This window comes from Carcharodon carcharias, chromosome 2 (assembly GCF_017639515.1).
Source record: "Carcharodon carcharias isolate sCarCar2 chromosome 2, sCarCar2.pri, whole genome shotgun sequence".
Lineage (NCBI taxonomy): Eukaryota > Metazoa > Chordata > Chondrichthyes > Lamniformes > Lamnidae > Carcharodon > Carcharodon carcharias.
The window spans coordinates 213,108,035-213,128,053 of NC_054468.1; the positions used below are offsets into that span (position 1 = coordinate 213,108,035).

At 42.6% G+C, this 20,019-nt stretch overlaps 1 protein-coding gene across 1 annotated transcript in view; it reads right to left on the bottom strand.

The window, feature by feature from the left end:
- Positions 1–20,019, bottom strand: part of ryr2a (ryanodine receptor 2a (cardiac)) — an 806,696-nt gene that overhangs the window by 75,662 nt on the left and 711,015 nt on the right. The window contains exons 82-84 of the mRNA XM_041213076.1: positions 12,564–12,637; positions 4,524–4,604; positions 3,471–3,559 (exon numbers count right to left, since the gene is read on the bottom strand). Of these exons, the coding sequence (XP_041069010.1) occupies positions 3,471–3,559; positions 4,524–4,604; positions 12,564–12,637 (244 nt within the window). The remainder of the gene's footprint in view (positions 1–3,470; positions 3,560–4,523; positions 4,605–12,563; positions 12,638–20,019) is intronic.

A 20,019-nucleotide genomic window follows, 5' to 3' on the forward strand; every position in this document is an offset into this window, starting at 1 on the left:
ATCAGCTTTTCCATTTTCTTCACAGACTCTCAAACCTGGCGTGCTTTTAAAGAGCTTTCAAAACCCACACCACCAGACAAAGATGGTGTGCAGGAGGATATCTAATTTTCATCCTCCATTTAAAATGGATAACCCAAGCTCTGGGTGGGTGGGTGGGGGGGGGGGGCGCGGCGGTGTGTGTGTTTTGCTCGCTAGGCATTCCTGAACCACAAAAAGGCCAGAAGAAAATGGCACGGGGGGAATTCTGGGTCGGGAATACAAAGGAAATTCAGATTTCCTCCAAAAAAAGAACTAAGAGCTAGATTTTCACCAGGTCAGGATGACTCGGGAGCCCTTTAAAAATGGCAGGAATGTCCTGATTCCAGAATTCACTGGGTTTTCTCATTTTCGGTAGTGCCTTTTAAGGTTTTGAATCATATGGCCGCATTCTGCATTCCCGACCTAGCTGGCTCCATTGCAGGGATAGGGATCTCCTTTTCCTCCATAATTATCATGGAGTCGAGCCAGCATTTCAAAGAGACGTGGTTCACAGCACTTCCGAGATGTCATGAACCAAAGTCTGCATGTGGGAACCTTTTGAAAGCTAAGTTATGCCCCCCCATGCCAAGTTATGCCCCCACAACAACCCCTATGGCCCCCTCATATCCCCCATGCCATGCTATGGCACTTCCATGCCCATCCACTCCCTATGTGCTGTATAGTAACAACAATCTCTTTGTGACAATAGAATGTGTAAAAACACTTTTTAAAGAACAGTCATTTGTTGATAACTTTCCACTTTTAAAAAAAAACTCATTTTTACTACAGCCTAATAAAAGTATCAATCTTTCAGATCCTTTAAAGTAACAATGGCTGAAACTACAAGCACATGAAACTTCTTTACTTTTTGTAAACAAAAATTGTGAAATTGACAGCATCGATCAGAGAGCCAAAGCTGTCAATCAAGCAATGTTTTCCCTGTGGCTCAGGTATTTCAACAGGCTAATGGATCACTGGGCTCTCAGCCAAGCCTCATTATGTATTCTTGGCTGAGAGCCCAGAAATATGTGGGCGTGTAGGGATTGAAGGGTGAGGCTGGAGGGCCTCTCCTGTTTTTGTCATAGTTGGAATGAAGCCCTACATCACCAAGGCAGGCTTTTTAAACAGCCTGCCTCTGCTCCTGGCAGCCCCTAAACTTTCTCCTAGGTTGGGTGGCCCAATTGCAGCCTGTTCACTCCCTGGGCCAATTTTAGGATTCTGGGGCAAAGGTAGCACCCACTCCAATCATGGTAATCCATTTTGTGCTCAGTTAACACGTGCTGACTCCCATGCACAAGGAAAATTTGATAAATAACTGCTTACTACACAGCTAGCATTCACAGCAGGAATACAAAGTGGGGAGACTAATTGTTCTGCTCGGAATGTGTAACAACATTAGAAATTCTTCTAGCCGCATACTTTTCAATTCATCATTCAACCTCTTATTCACAATTTATCACTAAATAATTTATTGTTTGATTACAAGGCCAGTTGATGTTCATTGATTCACAATACATCTTGTTTCATTGCGGGATCTTGAAGCAGCTAACTTTTATAATCCATTGACCATTGTAAATTAACTCAATACAAAACTGTCTATTGCTAACCTTGAATAATTCAGATGGTTTCTTGAGTCTTCCTCAAAACTAAGGCTAGTAACACAGAAGAAAACCAGGCCAAGAGATTAGAAACAAAAAAGGATTTCAATGTGAGTATAAAAGCCATTGTTATAACTCTTGTTGAGCAACCAACATAAAGCATGATGACAAAGGCTTTTATAAATATCAGAAGTAAAAATGTGTCAAAGAATGGGTGGAATTCTTCAGGGTCTTAACTAGTCAAGGGAATAAAAGAATGGCAGAGATGTTTAATAAGCACAAAAGCAAAATATGCAGATGCTGGAAATCTGAAATGAAAATAGAAAATGCTGGAAACAGACAACATGTCTGGCAGCAAATGTGGAGAGAAAAGCAGAGTTAATGTTTCAGGTCTGTGACCTCTCATCAGGAAGTTCTCATGAAAGGACCTGAAACATTAATTCTGCTTGTTTCGGTATTTACAAAGCAGGATGAGGGAAGTGACAAAGGAGAACAACCAATTGATAAAAGTATTGAAGAAAAGGCAATTTTAAAACTGACTTATGACCAGGTATGGGTGGTTGGACAGCCTACAATGGAGCACATTGCATGTGCCCCATACTGATCAAGTAACAAACCAAATGGCAAGACTGGGATATGCCAACATTGTTGCACTCACCAGTGATACAAGGGTCTCATTTCATTTTTAACAGGTGCATTTCGAATAATGTGAGGCCTTCTCTCCAGGCAAGTGGGGACTTCACTGACATTCAAAACCCCCTGAGCCAGGGACACCAGGAGTGCTCCATAAAGAATGCTGGGACCCTGTTTTGCCCCTCTTCACTTACCTTGTGGGTAAATGTTCCTGTCGGTCCCCAGCTGCAACCTCCGCTGCACTCACTTAGCTTCTCTGCATCAGGCAGCCTGAGGTCAGTGATGCCAGATGGGCTGGGAGTTAAACCTGGTCTTTTTTTTATTCTTTCATGGGACATGAGCATCACCAGCTGGGCCAGCGTACGCTGTCCATTTAAACATTGCCCAAGTGTTAAAATAGCAGGGTTTCATGCACTTGCCCAGAGTTAAAATTAGAGCATATATCTTTTTAAGGTAGCAACTTTAGCAGGTCATTGGAAGATAAAGTTCACTAATTAGATTTGAATGAACCCAGGGGCGTTTAAACTTGACTCGCCCATCAGAATGCAGATGGATGGACAGTTAAAATCAACTCACTCACCCACCAATTAATGTCCCACTGTATTCCATTTTAACCTGCATACTTGAAGATGGTGGGTCTTTCTTTAAATGTGCAGTTGGTCTGGTGTCATCAGGCTGGGGTTACAATTTAAACTGGCTTGCGAAGAGACGTCAGTGTGACCGGCCTGCCGGCTGAAGAGAGTGGCACATCTGAGACCAGAAGAGGCCATTTAAGGCGAGTTTGTATTTTTTCTTTTTGGATCACTTGGAGCAGCCGTGCTCTTCCTGGGTTCCACAACAAAACTTTAGGGCTTCCCTGTCCCAGGCTACCTACTTCCTGCAAAACCCTTCCAAAGCCCTAACCGCAGTTTACCTTTGTGCCAGTGAGCCTCCTGACTGCCCGTCTGCCAGTCAGCTGTCGTGTTTGATCCGTTTGAGGCAGTCAGCTGACTGGAAGCATATAGTCAACTCCTGCGGGTTTCAATTGCCCAGGCCTCACATTGCTGAGACTGAGCATGTTTGCCACTTATCCAGCCCATTTGCCCACCAGAATCTGACTCCTTGTTAAAATAGTAACTACAATGAGTGATACTTCAGATTCACTTCACTTGCACATGGCCTCTACACAAAATCTGCTCTAATTAAAATTGAAGATGTGCACATATCTCTGACAGACAGTACCTGAACTCTCAAGAGGTAGTCCACAGTTGAAATGATGATGTTGACTGTTGTGTTGTTGCCCGTCTGTGTGCGTAGGTAATTCTGGAAATCTTTAGACAAAGAAATCAGAATTTAAAGAATGAACAGGGATCCAAAATAACATACATTCAATTGCCACAGTTCATGGATGGTTATGTATAACAGTCTGATACGTATCAAATAGAGACCCAAAGATAATAAGAGAAATCAATGATAGTCCAATCTGGAGTGTCCAAGATATGGCCTGTTATCTTCACTTTTTCTGCATACAGGAATTTTTTTGTATAAAAGTCCTGCTATTTTTGTATATTAGAGGGTCTTGTGTTTGTGTGAGGTAAGCTCTCATCGGTTTTGTACGTGGGGGATGTTGTTGTTTTTGTTTAGTGATATCTTATTATTTTTGTGTAGAGGAATGTTTTGTTCCATTTCTGTTAGGGTTATGTGCCTTGCTATATTTTGTGCTTGGGAAGTTTGATATTTTATGGTATAACAAAAGCTTCTTGTGTTGATTATTGGCCTTTTTTTTAGTACGTGGGTGGTATCACTGTTTTGTGTGTATTGGAGTCTCACATCTTGCGCACATAGATAGTGTTGCTATTTTGTATTAGGGAGTTTGCATTTTTCTGTGCAGGTGTTTTCACAATTTTGTGTAATGCTGATCTTGTATTTTAATGTTAGGAGTCTTGCAATTTTATGCTTTGTGCTATATGAGTTTGTGCAATCAGCTGTTTGAATTTTCTGTGAATGGAAGATTTTCATTTTTACATCTTGTGTAATCAACCATATATGGCCTACATACTGTCTTTGAAACATGTATCTGGCTTCCAGCCTCAAAAGCTTGGATATTCCTGTACTCTATAATCAAGTATCCTTTCAATTTTAAGGTAGATTTTTCATCTCAGTTTCTATGACAATGGTTTATCAGTTAAAAGGTAAAGCTAAATTGAATGTGAGTATGACTGGCATTAGCTTTACAATTGCAGTGTAAATATGCTGTTCTATGTCCAGAGAACACAAGCAGCCTTTGTTACACACCTGAGTTGTGACCTTCACAGAGCAGCTGGAGAAATCGAAAGAGATCACACGTAAACTCATCATCCTGCATCACCTTCTCACCTACAAGATGTCAGTGATAGCGAGAGTGCAGTGCGTCAGTATCAGGAGCCTGGCATGTGCATCCTAAATCTAAAAAGTTTGCACACTTTTCATTCAATTACAAATATAAACCCACCTATTTTCCCAATAGTTGCTAATCATAGCTACTGTTCTATCAGAAGCCCACACAGTGCACTTCACAGATAGAGAACAAATGAAAACAGCCACACACAAAATATGCCTACCAAAAATGAAACCTGAAAACACTCAAAATAAAACACATGAAAACTATTTTAGAAGTTGACGTGGCTGTTGCCAATATTTATTGATTGTCCTAAAATTATAATTTTAAATATATAGTCAAAACTATATGTTTGTGTATGGATTTAAAAGACAGATGAAAATGCCCTGGTGATACATGATAATTTTAAACTTTCCTTGAATAACCATATAAAACATGTGACTGCCCTTCCGTAATGTTTCACTGGTGACATGTCAGGACAATGGGGCTGAGAGAGTTAATTAAGTTGTTTCGTTAGTTGAAGCTGTAATTACAGGACCTTCAACGGTGATAATGCTGCAAAGCTAAGTTCAGAAATGTAACCTCTGCTTGCTAACTAAAGCTGAGTATAAAAGCAGACGAGGATAGTTATGTGGGACAAGAGTTGTGATAGGTGTAAAATGGCAGACTCCAAATCTTCAATATAAATTATACCTTATGTTCTTTTTTCCACAACTCAAGTCAGAATTAGTGTCATGAAGCTGTTTAAGTTTGAACACGGGTTAGAATACCTAAGAAGGTCGTTAATGGAAGTTTAGATAAACTTTCAAGTATTGGAGGAGCCTCAAACCATATTCCAGATTCTAATGTCCAAAGTACATTTTATAAATGGTATGTCATTCATCTTAAAATTTATTTCTTCGTATTGAATTCTGATTTGGCTGAATTTGGGAGAGACCTAAAAGAGAGTGGTTAATAAGGACTGTCGAAAATGTGAACACTTGCATAAGACACTTGAAGGGAATGCAGAATACAACTATGAAGTAAAGCTGGCTGATTAAGGAAGCAGATCTCAATGCATTTTAATAATCTGAAATTTGTGGAGATTCCCGAAACAGTGTCCAAGACCAATGCAATTCACTTTAAGTCCACCGTCATAGACTTTACCCGCAGAAAATAGTTTAATTCTCAAGTTATGGTTGGGTAATTGAACATCGTTTAAAGTTAATTATTAAAGTCTGGTTCCACCACTTCACTGAGGTCCTGGTCTCTGCTGTGCTGCCAAAGGGAGTTGCTGAAGGCTAAGCAGCTCTCCATGGGATGAAGGATAAATCAAACAAAGACTCACTGCCAGGTCACTGTTGTACTCCCTTGCAATCAGCTGAATAGCGGCAAAGTCCAATAGCAAGTCAGCAACCTAGCCTCGTGACTTTCAGAATGCGCATGGCCCAGCCATATTTTAACACAGTTAAAAAAAAAGAGGGAAAGCATGAAGGATTTTTATATTATGACAAGAAAATTTGCTTGTGCTCAAAGATGTAAAAATTTCACAAAGTGTCACTTTGACATTGGGATTGTTCAAACTGAACAATCACATAATATCCACAATGTCACTAACCACAGTTGTGGAAGAAAGAACACCTGAGCTCAGTTTTGATCTATCAAATTAGTTACTAGAACCAAACTTGTTAGGCTGTGGCCATTAACCATGTCAACACTTCTAAAATATGGAGACCACTGACAACATGTCATGGCTGATAGAAAAAGCTAATGCTGAATGGCTTTATGACTTCACATGAGACTTTTCAGATGTATACTACAGATGGAGCACAGTGAGTGAAACAACAATGAAAGAAAAACAAAAGGTGCTGGTGGTTATTTGAATGTGAATTCAATTATTGACTAGAATTAAATGACCTGGCTGAAAAAGCATACTGGATCCAGAAACATTGGGAATTATATTTATTCTATGGCCTGTAATTTCCGTGCAACATGGTGAAAGATGGGACTGTTGTGATAGAATAAAAATGGGGCTGGAATTTTATCTGTGTTTTTCTGACCTCTCACATAACTTCAGTGAAAGATTGCTGGAAGCACTTCAGAAATGGCATAACTGCGATGCTTTATACATGGAGCATAAAACACAACCAAGAGAGAAAACAAATATGTAAACTGCTCCAGAGGTCGAGGCACCAGGTTTATTTTTTATTTATTCTTTACGGGGTGTGGGCGGCGCTGGCTGGGCCGGCATTTATTGCCCATCCCTAATTGCCCTTGAGAAGGTGGCGGTGAGCTGCCTTCTTGAACCGCTGCAGTCCATGTGGCGTAGGAAACCCACAGTGCTGCTAGGGAGGGAGCACCAGGATTTTATATTTATCTCGGAGTCAACGTCAGAAACTCATTCGTGTGATATTGAAGCAGTTCATAACTCATCAGAACTCCGGCTTGTCTGGTATTACAACTGCGAAATTATTCCAAAGATTTCCAATAGGTGCAGAGACAATTTGATCTTTATTAAGCCTGTTTTCCTCTTTTCAGGCATTGAAGAACTTGCTGTCTGTGTCCTACCCTTTTATGGAATCTATTATTCAAATTTGGGAAAATGTGATTTTTCTTTGCTGACTGCAGCTCTCCGTATGGTCAATGAAAGTACACCCATGCAGAACAATGTCCGCACTGTGGATACTTTAGCTGAGAACTAATTGACCATTCCTTTCTCAGGACTAATATGTCTGGTGTGTTATGAAGCACTATTCCATTTCTGCAACCAGTATGCAATTCTGATTTCTGAATATATTTAATTATATTTAACAGGCTGAACCTAAATAGCCAAAACAATACAAGGGCCCTGTGCAACAAGCCTGAACTTTGCATTGCAATATATGCAAAGGAACCTAGTTGCAAAAGAAGGTATATAGTATAACACACGGTAAACTCACACAAAGAATGTCATCTGCATCACAACAAATAATCAGCGCCATTGCACATCAGTTTTTAAAGCAACTGAAAATTAAATTAGGTACAAAATTTAACACTAAAAGTCCTTTAGTCATTACTTGCACATTGACAGTTGCAGCCATAAAGCCACATTGAATACACAACAAATACTACAGTAACTGTACACCACAGTTTGGCACATCCAACCACTGCATAACTATGCCACTTAACGGCTCACAGTTCTTACATCTAGTGTGCCAGTTACTGTGCAAATCCTGAGAGAGAGGCAAAACAGACGTGAAGTTGGCTAAAAGGCTTAAACTTTTCTAAAGCAAAAACAAACAAAAATATATGTTTTCTTTTTCATTAACAAAAATTGGCAGAGTTCAGGACCTGTACAGTGCTGACACAAGGTAACAAAGGAAATGGCAGAGTTATAATTACCGCGCTCATGAGTGATGACTGAGGAGGGGAAGACAGAACAATTGAAATCAAAAGAAAAAAAAGATGAGATTAGGTAGTTAGAAATTATACTCAACTTCATTCTAAATTTTATAAGAATTGGATAGGTTGAAAGAGGGGAAAACAGAATTGTAAAAGTCACACAAAAATAAAACCATATATTAAAAAAACAGAATTATACACATCTGCTTGGCTTTTTCTAACTAAATAACAAAGGGTTTATGTTATGTAAAATAAAAAAGGTATTTTTCAATAACTAACAAACCCTGTGTTTATTTTAACATTTACTTATGCAATGAATTAAAAATGAACAATTTGACACTTGATTTTTTATTACGAACACGCACACACATGCGCGCACACACACATACATCCTACTGCACGGGTACACAGGTTTAATACAAACTGCTGTTGGAAAAGTACTTGAAAAATCTATGCAGTTCAAAGGCTTCCTGGTTTTTTGTTTCATATCTGATTCTAGTATCTACTGAAAACCTAATTTAGTTGATTGCTGTTTGTAATTTGGTAAGTAGTGATGCATTTTTCAAAGAGCGGTATTCGGTGAGTGGTTTTGCTTTCATGAGGACAACTCTTTCTTTGCTACATTTTTAACACAGTCACATGACAAAACAAGGGACCAAGCGATAGATATATCATGACTAAATGGCTATGACTGTTGAATGATATTTAAGAAAATTACAATGAAGAATGTTTCAACGTCAAGTGCAAGAAGGACTGAATAAAAATGAATGGTTACAACATTCAAAAATGGAAAATGCAGCAGTATGATTCGCTTGTGTGTAGGCAAAAGAGAGGCTTCCAGATCAAGTAGTATTTACATTAGTATTGATAAACTTTTCTGTAGCAGTTAAGGTTTTGATCTCTCGTCTATAAAGGATACCTCTAAAAAGGCTTGCTGGATACGTCAAGAGTTGGATTAAGCAGGATATTTTTGTTGCTGAAAAAGTAAAATGTAAATCTTTTGATAATTGAAGTGGCAATGCTGCTTTTGCATTATGAATATATTACATCACCTTTTTTGATTAGTTTGGAGGATAACGAGAATTCAGAAAGGATTTCCGACACTAGCCCACAAATTACCATTTGTGATAACGTGTTATGTGACATTCATTCACCTGCTTTTTAACAGAAGAATTTACCATTTTATTTTAAAATAAAATGGATTAATTCCACCATTAAAGTAACAGACAGAGGACTGCCATACAAATGGATTCAAATGCCAATATAACAAACAGGACAGAGGAGCAGGAGTAGGTCATTCAGCCCCTTGAACCTGTTCTGCCATTCAATGGTTTTGTGAATCCTTCCACTCCTCCTTAATACCCTCGGCTGCCAAAAACCTATATACTTCATTCTGAAAATAATTAATTAAGCTAGCATCCAATACATGTTGTACTTCTATCATCCATTGTGTGAAGGAATGTTTCTTAACTTCTGTGCTAAATAGTCTGGTTCTGATTTCAAAATTATATCCCTTTGTCCTTGACTTTCCCATCAGCAGAAATGATTCACTCTATCTAACCTATCAATTCCTTTAAAAATTCTAAAAGCTTCAGTGCAATCATCCCTAATCCTGCCTCGTAATTTAACCCTTAGAGTCCTGATAACATTTTGGTGAATAAGTGCTGTGCCCCTTCCAAGGCCAATATATCCTTTCTAAGGTGCAGTGTCCAGAACTGTACACAGTACTCCAAATGTGATCTAACCAGAGCTTTGTAAAGCTGGAGTAAAATATTTTTCTTATTATATTCTAGCCCCCTAGATAAAAAGGCTAAATTTCCAGTCATCTTTTTGATTTTTTTTATACTTCACCACTATATTTTGGTGATCTGTGTACATGGATCCCAAAATCGCTTCTGACCTCTTGTTCCTAACTTCACAGATCTATCCATTTTTGGTCCAAAATGGATGATTTCACACTTACCTGCGATTAAATCATCTGCCACAATTTTGACCACTCAACTTATCTTTCAATGTCTCTTTGTAATTTTATGCAACAGTCTACACACTGACTATGTCACCAATCTGTGTGTCATCGGCAAGCTTTGATTTATGGATCTCTAATCTGTTACCTAAGTCATTAATAAATATAATGAATATTTGAGGCCCCAGCATAAATCATTGTGTGACACCAGTATTTAGTTGTGTACATACCCAATATCCTTACTCTGTCTTCTATCACCTAACCCATTTTCTAACAAGTTAAGTAATTTGCCTTCAATTCCACTAACTTTAATTTTACCTAATTGTCTTTTAAGTGAAACCTTATTGAATGTCTTTTGGCAGTCTGTATAAACTAAATCCATAGACAAACCCACATTGGCTCTGTCTAATCAACTCAAATTTCTCAAAGTGCTCAATCATTCTATCCTTAATTATAGATTCCAATAATTCCTTCAAAGCAGATGTTAGATTAACTTGTCTACAATTCCTGGTTTCTCTCCATCATCTTTGTTAAATAATGGAGTTACGTATGCAATTTTGCATTCTACAGATGCAGCTTCTGAAAATAGAAAGCTTTGGAAGATTAAGGTTAAAGCATCTGCAATTTCCACACCTACTTCCTTTAAAACCCTGGGTAGGAACCATCAGGTCTTGGGGATTTGTCAGTCTTTAGTGTCATTAATTTCTGTTACACTGTTTACTCTCAAGCTAACTTTAGTGAGTGTGTGTCTTTGATTCATTATTAGCTTTCCTGGAATATCAGGTATATTATCATCTTCCTCTACTGTAAAGACTGACACAAAGTATCATTCAACAAGTCTGCTATTTCTTTATTTTCATTTAAAATATTACCTGCTTTTGTTTTTTTGGACTCATGTTACCCTCGACTACCTTTTTCCTTCTTAGATAATTATAAAAAGCTTTTGTGTTACTCTTGATATCCCTGGTAACTTTCTTTTCATAATCCCTTTCTGCAGTTCTCACTATCTTTTTTGACTTGTTTTGCATGTCTCTCCCAATTCCTGGATCTACGCTATTCTTTGTCTTTGTTCATTTTCTTTCCTTTAGTTTTATCTTATTTTATCTGCTGTTGGCTATTTGAGTTGGTAAGTGGACCTCTTGCCCCTCAGGGATATTTGTTGACCCTGTATTATGATAACTCATTTTTTGAACACCTTCCACTTTTCAACTGCAGTTTTACCTGATAACATTTCTGACCACTTTGGTATTGTCAATCTCTATCCTATTAAAGTTAGCCTTATCAAAACATTGAATCTTAGTAATTATGTTACATTTTTCTAGTAATTTGTAGGCTTATATTTTTAAATTACTCTTTGCAACAGGAAAATAAATGTGTTCGTAATTATTCACAGAGTATTTTTTAAGACAGTTTGCTTCTTTAGTCCAGGCTTCATTTCCATTCAAAGGTTGGCATTTGGGCTGCAGGGGACTCAGAAAGAGTCACTGCTCAAGAGACCTGCCCCTTGACGTTGGCCATAAATGCAGATCTTTTGATATAAAAAATAATTTATGAATTTTAGTATGATTGTTTATATTTTTTCATAGCAAGCATGGTTTGTTTATCCAAATGATGCCTTTAAAATGCAAGCACCTTCAAGAATCCCAATGATAAACTTTGGTGAAAACTTTAGTTTTACTCTGACTCTGGAAATGGATGAAAATAAGAAACCTTTCTTGGTGATACAAGGACCTTTTACTTAAAGGATGCCTGTTGGATATCTAGGGCAGCAGATTTAATGGAGTTGAACATTCAGTGACAGAGCCACTGTTGTGCTTATGCTGCAATAGACGCTACAACAGCTGCATTGCAAATCTATCAACCTATTTTTCATATTATTTTTGAAAAGAATCTGGGCGGAATTTTTACGCTGGCGTGATTTTGTGGTCTCGCCGAAGTCAGTGGAATTTTGAATGGCTCACCGCATTTTACAGCCCCCCACCCACCACACCCTCCCACCCCTACCTGCTGTGACAGGGCTGTAAAATTCCGCCCTATGCCTTTGCCACCCAGACAACTTAATAAAGTGCCAATAAATCAGCAGGTGGTCTTGTCGTTACAACTCTTTCTGTATACTGAAATAATAAAATGCTTTAAATCGCTGCAACAGTACCCTTCTTAAAAGATTTTATTTTATCACATTCAAGAATTATTTATTTCTGAACATTTTAGTAAAATGAGAAATTTAACACAATTTTTAATTTTCTTTGTCTGAAGTGGTGCTGCAATTATTTGCCGGCTGGTGAAACATAATTGCAAAAACAAGCTTTAGCATGTTATCCCATTTCAGTTTTATAAATTATTCCTGAAAAATTGTACATTTAACTATCATTCAATACTACTCCCTGGTTTTAAAATTGTGCCATAACATATTAGTATGTCAATGTTTAACACATTCATACGAAATTCTTTCATCTCTAATGGAGGGAATAATCCATTTAAAGCAAACAGTTTTCACCTCAGCCAAGGTAGTGGAGAAAGACATTTCATACAAATGCATTAAGGGTTTGCACATCAGTTAATATTCCATAGCATAATTACAAATCAATAGCTTACAGAAGGTAACTAGAATACCATATGGTGCTTCAGCATATACCTGATCCCTCTTCTGTCACCATGCCAAGTCCTTCTGCTTTGTTTTGCCGTTCAAATGCATTTAGATCAAGTACACTGCAATCAACATAAATAAACAAATATTATTTTAGACTTCCTGAGAAAAAAACATTAAAATGTAGGATTTTAAAGGTGACAGTAAGGCTTGATTGACCCACAGATAGTAAATTCCCGGTAACGCTGCCAAATAGTATGATTTGCTTTAATATTTTCATGTAGCATCACTAATGACAGACTCAAATGCATATTTTGAATTGTGTCACAGTCTAATTAAAAATGGGCTCCAGGTTCCAAATGGAGAATGTCGAAAACATAGATTGGCCCTGACTATCTAACTCCAAACGTTAGCTCCTTTAAAAAATTATTTAAAGGAAATGGTAAAATCAAGCCTGGAATCTAAGGTTTTCCACTTTTTTTGTCGAAAAGCTTTTAACTACTCAAGCACGATAAGGATGAGTGGAGGCAAAAACGGCAGCTTTCCATTATCAGGAGACCACTCACAACTGCTTGAAATGTTGTACATGGATAATATGGAAATTTATAGAGAGACATCAGGTTCGTGGGGCAGGACATTGCCTTCGTCGTGACGGCTCGGCAGGTTCGAGCAGTAGCAGCCGCGAAACGGACTGCCGCCCGCGATCGGGTCATGGCCACGATTTCACGCCGGGGGTCAAATTAAGGCCCGCCCAGTGTGAACGCCCGCTGCAGAACATTCGAGAAGAGGCGGGCGTGGGCGTGGGCCTCTCGGCCACCGGGTCCAATGGCCACCCAGCGTCCGGTTCAAAAACGGCGCAGGCAGCCCCGGTGGGGGGGGGGGGTTTGCCCGCGTTGGAGCAGCTGCAGGGACACGGCTGCAAATAAAGATGTGGACGCCAGGCGGGAGGTGAGGTCGGCTGGGCACTCGGCCTCCTGTTTTTCGGATGAGTGCATCGCCGCCCTCCTGGAGGGGTTGGCCGCCAGGAGGGACACCCTTGTCCCCGGAGATGGGAGGAGGAGGCCTCCGCACCTCACAAAGAGGGCGTGGTAGGAGGTGGCAGTGCTGGTGAGCGACCACAACATGGTGCGGCGCACCCGAGTGCAGAGCTGGAAGAGGTTTAATGACCTGATGTGCTCTGGAAGGGTGAGTGCCGTGTTGGCGTGGGTCAGTGTGCTGAAGTGTTTTGGGCTGGCCAACCACGCATGGAGCTCAGGGGTGTTAGAGTCCGAGTACCAACTATCAATGATGCTGGGGCTGGCCAAGGGGGTGAGTCCTGGCTGCTTGGACTGAGTGCCTTGTGGCTCAAGGGCGACAACTCGAACGTGCCCTTCAAGGTGTTCCTCAGCTGGGGTTGGCCAGGCTGCAATGGTACTGCAGGTAGAGAGGGGACTAATCAATCCTCCTCTCTCCTTTCAGGAGAAGACATCCCATAAAAATATTGAGAAGTCGCGGACTGGCGGAGGACCCTCACACCTCCTCATCTTCTCCAGATAGGAGCAGGACGCCTTGGAGCTCGAGAGGCGGCGTGCACCTTGTTCAACCGGCCGCAGAGAGGCTGGGGTGTCAGACGAAGGTGCGTGCAGTGCACTGAGTTGAGAGTTTTGGATGGTGCAAACACTCTTGTGTCGTCTCATCATTGATGAGAGCCTCCAGACCGGATTCCCTACTGATCACTGAAAGACGATGGCACCATGATGCAGATCTCCAATGTCTCACCAGGGTGCCTGGCATGCACAGTGACTGTGTGATGATAAAAACAAAAAAACTGCGGATGCTGGAAATCCAAAACAAAAACAGAATTACCTGGAAAAACTCAGCAGGTCTGGCAGCATCGGCGGAGAAGAAAGGAGTTGACGTTTCGAGTCCTCATGACTCTTCGACAGAACTTGAGTTCGAGTCCAAGAAAGAGTTGAAATATAAGCTGGTTTAAGGTTTGGGGGGGGTGCAGGGTGGAGAGAGACAGAGAGAGAGAGAGAAGTGGAGGGAGGTGGTGTGGTTGTAGGCAAAAGCAGTGATAGAAGCAGACCATCAAAAGATGTCACAAACAACAGGACAAAAGAACACATAGGTGTTAAAGTTGGTGATACTATCTAAACGAATGTGCTAATTAAGAATGGATGGTAGGGCACTCAAGGTATAGCTCTAGTGGGGGTGGGGGGAGCATAAAAGCTTTAAAATATTTAAAAATAATGGAAATAGGTGGGAAAAGAAAAATCTATATAATTTATTGGAAAAAATACAAAAGGAAGGGGGAAACAGAAAGGGGGTGGGGATGGGGGAGGGAGCTCAAGACCTAAAGTTGTTGAATTCAATATTCAGTCCGGAAGGCTGTAAAGTGCCTAGTCGGAAGATGAGGTGTTGTTCCTCCAGTTTCCAATTCCTCCAAAGTGGAGGAACAACACCTCATCTTCCGACTAGGCACTTTACAGCCTTCCGGACTGAATATTGAATTCAACAACTTTAGGTCGTGAGCTCCCTCCCCCATCCCCACCCCCTTTCTGTTTCCCCCTTCCTTTTGTTTTTTTTCCAATAAATTATATAGATTTTTCTTTTCCCACCTATTTCCATTATTTTTAAATATTTTAAAGCTTTTATACTCCCCCTACCCCCACTAGAGCTATACCTTGAGTGCCCTACCATCCATTCTTAATTAGCACATTCGTTTAGATAGTATCACCAACTTTAACACCTATGTGTTCTTTTGTCCTGTTGTTTGTGATATCTTTTGATGATCTGCTTCTCACTGCTTTTGCCTACAACCACACCACCCCCCTCCACTTCTCTCTCTTTCTCTCTCTCCGCCCCCCCCAACCCCCCACACCTTAAACCAGTTTATATTTCAACTATTTCTTGGACTCGAACTCAAGTTCTGTCAAAGGGTCATGAGGACTCGAAACGTCAACTCTTTTCTTCTCCGCCAATGCTGCCAGACCTGCTGAGTTTTTCCAGGTAATTCTGTTTTTGACTGTGTGATGACTTTAACATGTCCTTGTTCTCCCTTAGATCTGCTACCAAATAGCCAATCTCAGGATCTCCAGGAGCTACCCCTGACCCCAGAGGACCACCATGCTCCAGAAGCACCTGCATCATGCCCACTCTCTGAATAAGGCACCAGAATGCAGATACCAGCACCTCAGTGGGTATTAGATCGGTGGCTAGTATCTCAGTGCACACTGTGAGGGCACTTCATACCCGCTTGAGGTGCAGGCGGAGATAGAGAGTGCATAGGTCATCGGCAGTCGGTTGGGGACCAGGACGATGCTCAGTCGAAGGCTGATGATGAGCCTCTGGGGTCATCCATTAAGCAGCAGGTGCTGGATGTCCATCAGGGTGTGTAGGAGGATCTGGCGGAGACCCATGAGGGTATGCGTGTCATGGCCTCTGTTGTGGAGGAATCCCTGCAGAGCCTGAGTACTGCACTGACCCTCATGGCCGAGCGCACTGCCTCCTCCATTAAGAGAGTGACGACTCTCATGGAGAGGCAGCTCCAGGGACAGAATCAGGGGTTCCTGGGGTTGCGCTCGGACCTGCAGGTGGTCAGTGGCCATGTGTGAGGGGGATGAGGCACCCAGTACCCCAGCTAGGTGCCCATCCGTCAATGGCGAGCAGGGAGGTCCACAGCGATCTCACATTGGCACACGGGCGGCATGTTGTCTCTGCGGGCTCCTTTCAGGGCACTCTGGATGATGGCACCAGCTCCTGCGCTCCTCTGCCAGTGACAGTGGCATCTGATGGGGCTGCGGCGACTGGGGAGATGCCAGCTGTGGCACTGGCCGCTCCCTCCCAGGCGGGGCCAGCACAGGCTCCACGGGCCAGAGGACGCCCGCCGAGATCATCAAGGCCAACAGGACAGCAGAGTGAGCAGGCTGTCTCCAACACTGGTGCCAGCGAGGGGGGAGCACCTAGATGTAGCATCCGTAAATGTACATTTAAAGCACCTTAAGCACAAAGGTGATCTTTTGTTCTCCCATTTTTTTTTCCTTTTTTTAAAAAAATGGTGTGACGATCCACACACCTGGGGCAGAAATATCCCCCCATCGGTGGGGGTGGGGGTGGGGGGGGGGGGGGGGGGGGGGGGGGGGGGGGCGTTGTGCTGGAGCAGGCTCAAAACCAATCGGGGCCATGCCGCCTTTTTACGTGGGCGGGCCAATTAAGGCCCTCCCAGGGTGACACGTGTCCAGAAGTGCTGAGCGCTCCCTGTGTGGGCGGGGGGGGGGTGGTGATTCCCTGGTTCGGGGCCTGCGCTCTTGGCGCGGAAATAGCACTGAGGCACAGAGCTTCACTTGTTTTGTAGGCGCAGGGTATGCCAGTGTGTAATGCTGGAGGTGGGTGGCTCGAAACTTTATTGCACAGGCACTGAGTGTATCTTGGGGGCAAGGGAAAGGGTCATTTCTGTGATCCAGGATGGTGACGGCAGCCCTAGCATGAGGCGGTGGTGCTTATTTGACAGCCTAGCTGAAGGATCGTTGGATCAAGGCGTCCCTGGTGTCCCTGCCTCCCTGGGGCATACCAGGGTCTGGCTCCACGCCCTCAGCGTTCTCCTCACCGTGCTCATCTTCCGAATCACTACTGGATTCATCATCTGTAGCTTCTGGAGCAGCATCAAGATTCTCTTCCTCCCCCTTGCCGGTGTCAGATTTTGGAGAGCACAACATGCAACTACGATCAGTGACACCCGCTCTGGGGGGGTATGGTAGTGCTCCCCCTGAATGGTCCAGGCGCATCTTGAGAAGGCTTATGGTTCTCTCTACCACCGCCCTTGTGGAGGCGTGGCTCCTGTTGTACTGCTGCTCCGCCTCTGTTCTTGGGTGGCAGAGGAACGTCATGAGCCACCTTTTCAAGGGATAGCCCTTGTCATCCAGCAGTCCTCATCCAGCCGGGCTGGAGCACTGAAGAGCCTCGGCACCTGGGAGTGTCTGAAGGTGTACACATCATGGGAGCTGCCAAGGTACCTTGCACAGACTTGCAGAATTGTGTGTCATTTTACGCTCATTCATGTCGGGCACACCCCCGCCTGATGAGCGGAAAATTCTGCCCATACGTGTTCACTAAAAATGCTTTGCTAAAAGTAGAGTCGACAAGCATTCTGCATATTGCTGCCAAAAGTTGTTCCTCATATGTTGTATGCAGTCATGCCAATACCAGAGACGGAAGAGCAGGGCAGAGGCTGGATACTTTGCAATGGTTAATTCACCAACTAATCCTTCAATGGCTCTGCACTAGCTATAAGGCTCAAGTGAGGAGTGTGATGGAATGGTCACCACTCGCCAGGATGGGTACAACCAGAACAACATTCAAAAAGCTCAATATTGTCCCAAGGCAAAGAAGTCTATGTGGTCAGCAGATGTGCCAGTAAGCTCAATAATCGCCACCTCCATAATTGAAACAGCTGCAGTACATCCTATCTACAGGATGGACTGCAAGCTTATTTTAATAAAAGCAAAATACTGCTGATGCTGGAAATCTGAAATAAAAACAGAAAGTGCTGGAAAAACTCAGCAGGTCTGGCAGCATCTGTGGAGAGAGAAACAGAGTTAACATTTTGAGTCCACACTCAGGAGGTTCATAACCCATTGCTTGGTTGAGGTACAGTGCAGTGCATATTTTCCAGGTAAGCCACTCCAACATGCAAAATATGAACTAAAGAGGTCAAGTACCATCAGCCAGACTGTTGTTGAACAGCAGGAGGTGATCAGAGTGCAACTTACAATTGCTAAACTGTTGCTGAACACTTTATAGTTCCCGCTCAAGTAGAATATGTCTGAACATTGACTTCCAAGAACTGTTTAAGAAAGAATTACATTGAAAGAATAACATTGTCACTTGGAAGATGAAGAGAATAGACAAATATACTTGGCTGTTGACAAGGAAGTGTAAATGAAATGAGGTCTCCCAAGCATTCTAAGACATCAAGAAATCCTCCATTCTGTACATATGAAATACTGCATAACTGCACAATGGGGTCTTGTTGAAGACAAATCAATAAGATTGCCCCAAATATTCATTAGGCCCCTCTCTCACTTTGAGGAGTATGCCATTAAGCTCACTGGTGAGGGCATGTGGATCCATCATGTCATCAAATCCACAAATTATGCTTTAAGACAGAACTTGTTTTCCATTAATACCATGGCTCTTTTTAATATTTTAATAATAACATATCATAATGTTTTAACAAGGGCAGCAGCCACATGGGAACACCACCACCCTCCAAGGCACTCACTGTCCTGACTTGGAAATATATTGCCATTCCTTCACTGTCGCTGGGTTAAAATCCTGGAACTCGCTTCCTAACAGCATTCTGGGTGTACCAACACCACATGGACTGCAGCATTCAAGAAGGCAGCTCACCACCACCTTCTCAAGAACAATTAGGGGTGGCCAATAAGTGCTGGTCTAGCCAGCGATGCCCACACCCCATGAATGAATTAAAAAAATTAAAGTGTAGCTGGTACACAATCCGACAACTGACTGGGGTTGTGAAATCAGATTTGGAGAATGTAAAAGCCTGCTCTGCCTGTCAAATATTTGGAAATAAAGGTAGCATCTGGTTATTGAAAACAAAACACATTGAGTGGAAATGTCCCTTTTGCACGGAGTGTGGTAGCGGGCGGAAAAAAGGACGTTTTATCCACCGGCCTCAATGGCAGCTTTTTGCGTCATATCGCCCACATTCCCAGCATGTCCTGCCTCATTAGTAAAACATTAATGGGATCGCTGGTGGGCGGACTCGAATTTGCCTGCCACCCTGTGACCTCTGTGTCCTCGCTCCGGGAGCCATATTTAAAGCACGCTAGAGCACAGCCTACTTCATGTGTGCAGACCAGGGCTGTTCCAGGTGACAGATGGCCCCAAAAGCCAGGAAGACGGCAACCCCAAGTTTAGTGACGTCTTTCTGGGGTGCCTGTTGGGCGCAGTGGAAGGCTGTCGCTGTCCTCTACCCCCACTCTGGTCATAGGAGGTCCGCCAGAGTCACCAATCCGGCCTGGGAGGTGGTGGCAGTGGCGGTCAGTACCACCAGAGCACAGAGTGCAGGAACAGGATGAATGATCATATCCGTTCCACGAGGGTAAGTCAACCACCTCATCACTCCCAACTCACACACTCTCAAAACCATCACACAGCACAGGGATCTCACACCTCAAGGGACAACACCATTAATTTTCACACACACCCTCACATCTCCATCAGGGTCATATCCTCTAGAGCTCGCGTCCTCATCCCACCTATGGCTCTGATTACTACACAAACATTCCACACTGTGTCATGTGCCCTGCTCACACTCTCTCCACCTGTTTTCATGCAGGAGAAGCTGGCTCACAACAGCAGGGAGAGGTCTCAGACCAGGGGTGGTGAGGCCCACATTAGGCCCCTCTCTCACTTTGAGGAGTATGCCATTACGCTCATTGGTGAGGACATGGATCCTGCCTGTAGTGACAGTGAGGTCGGTGGCGAATACCCTCAT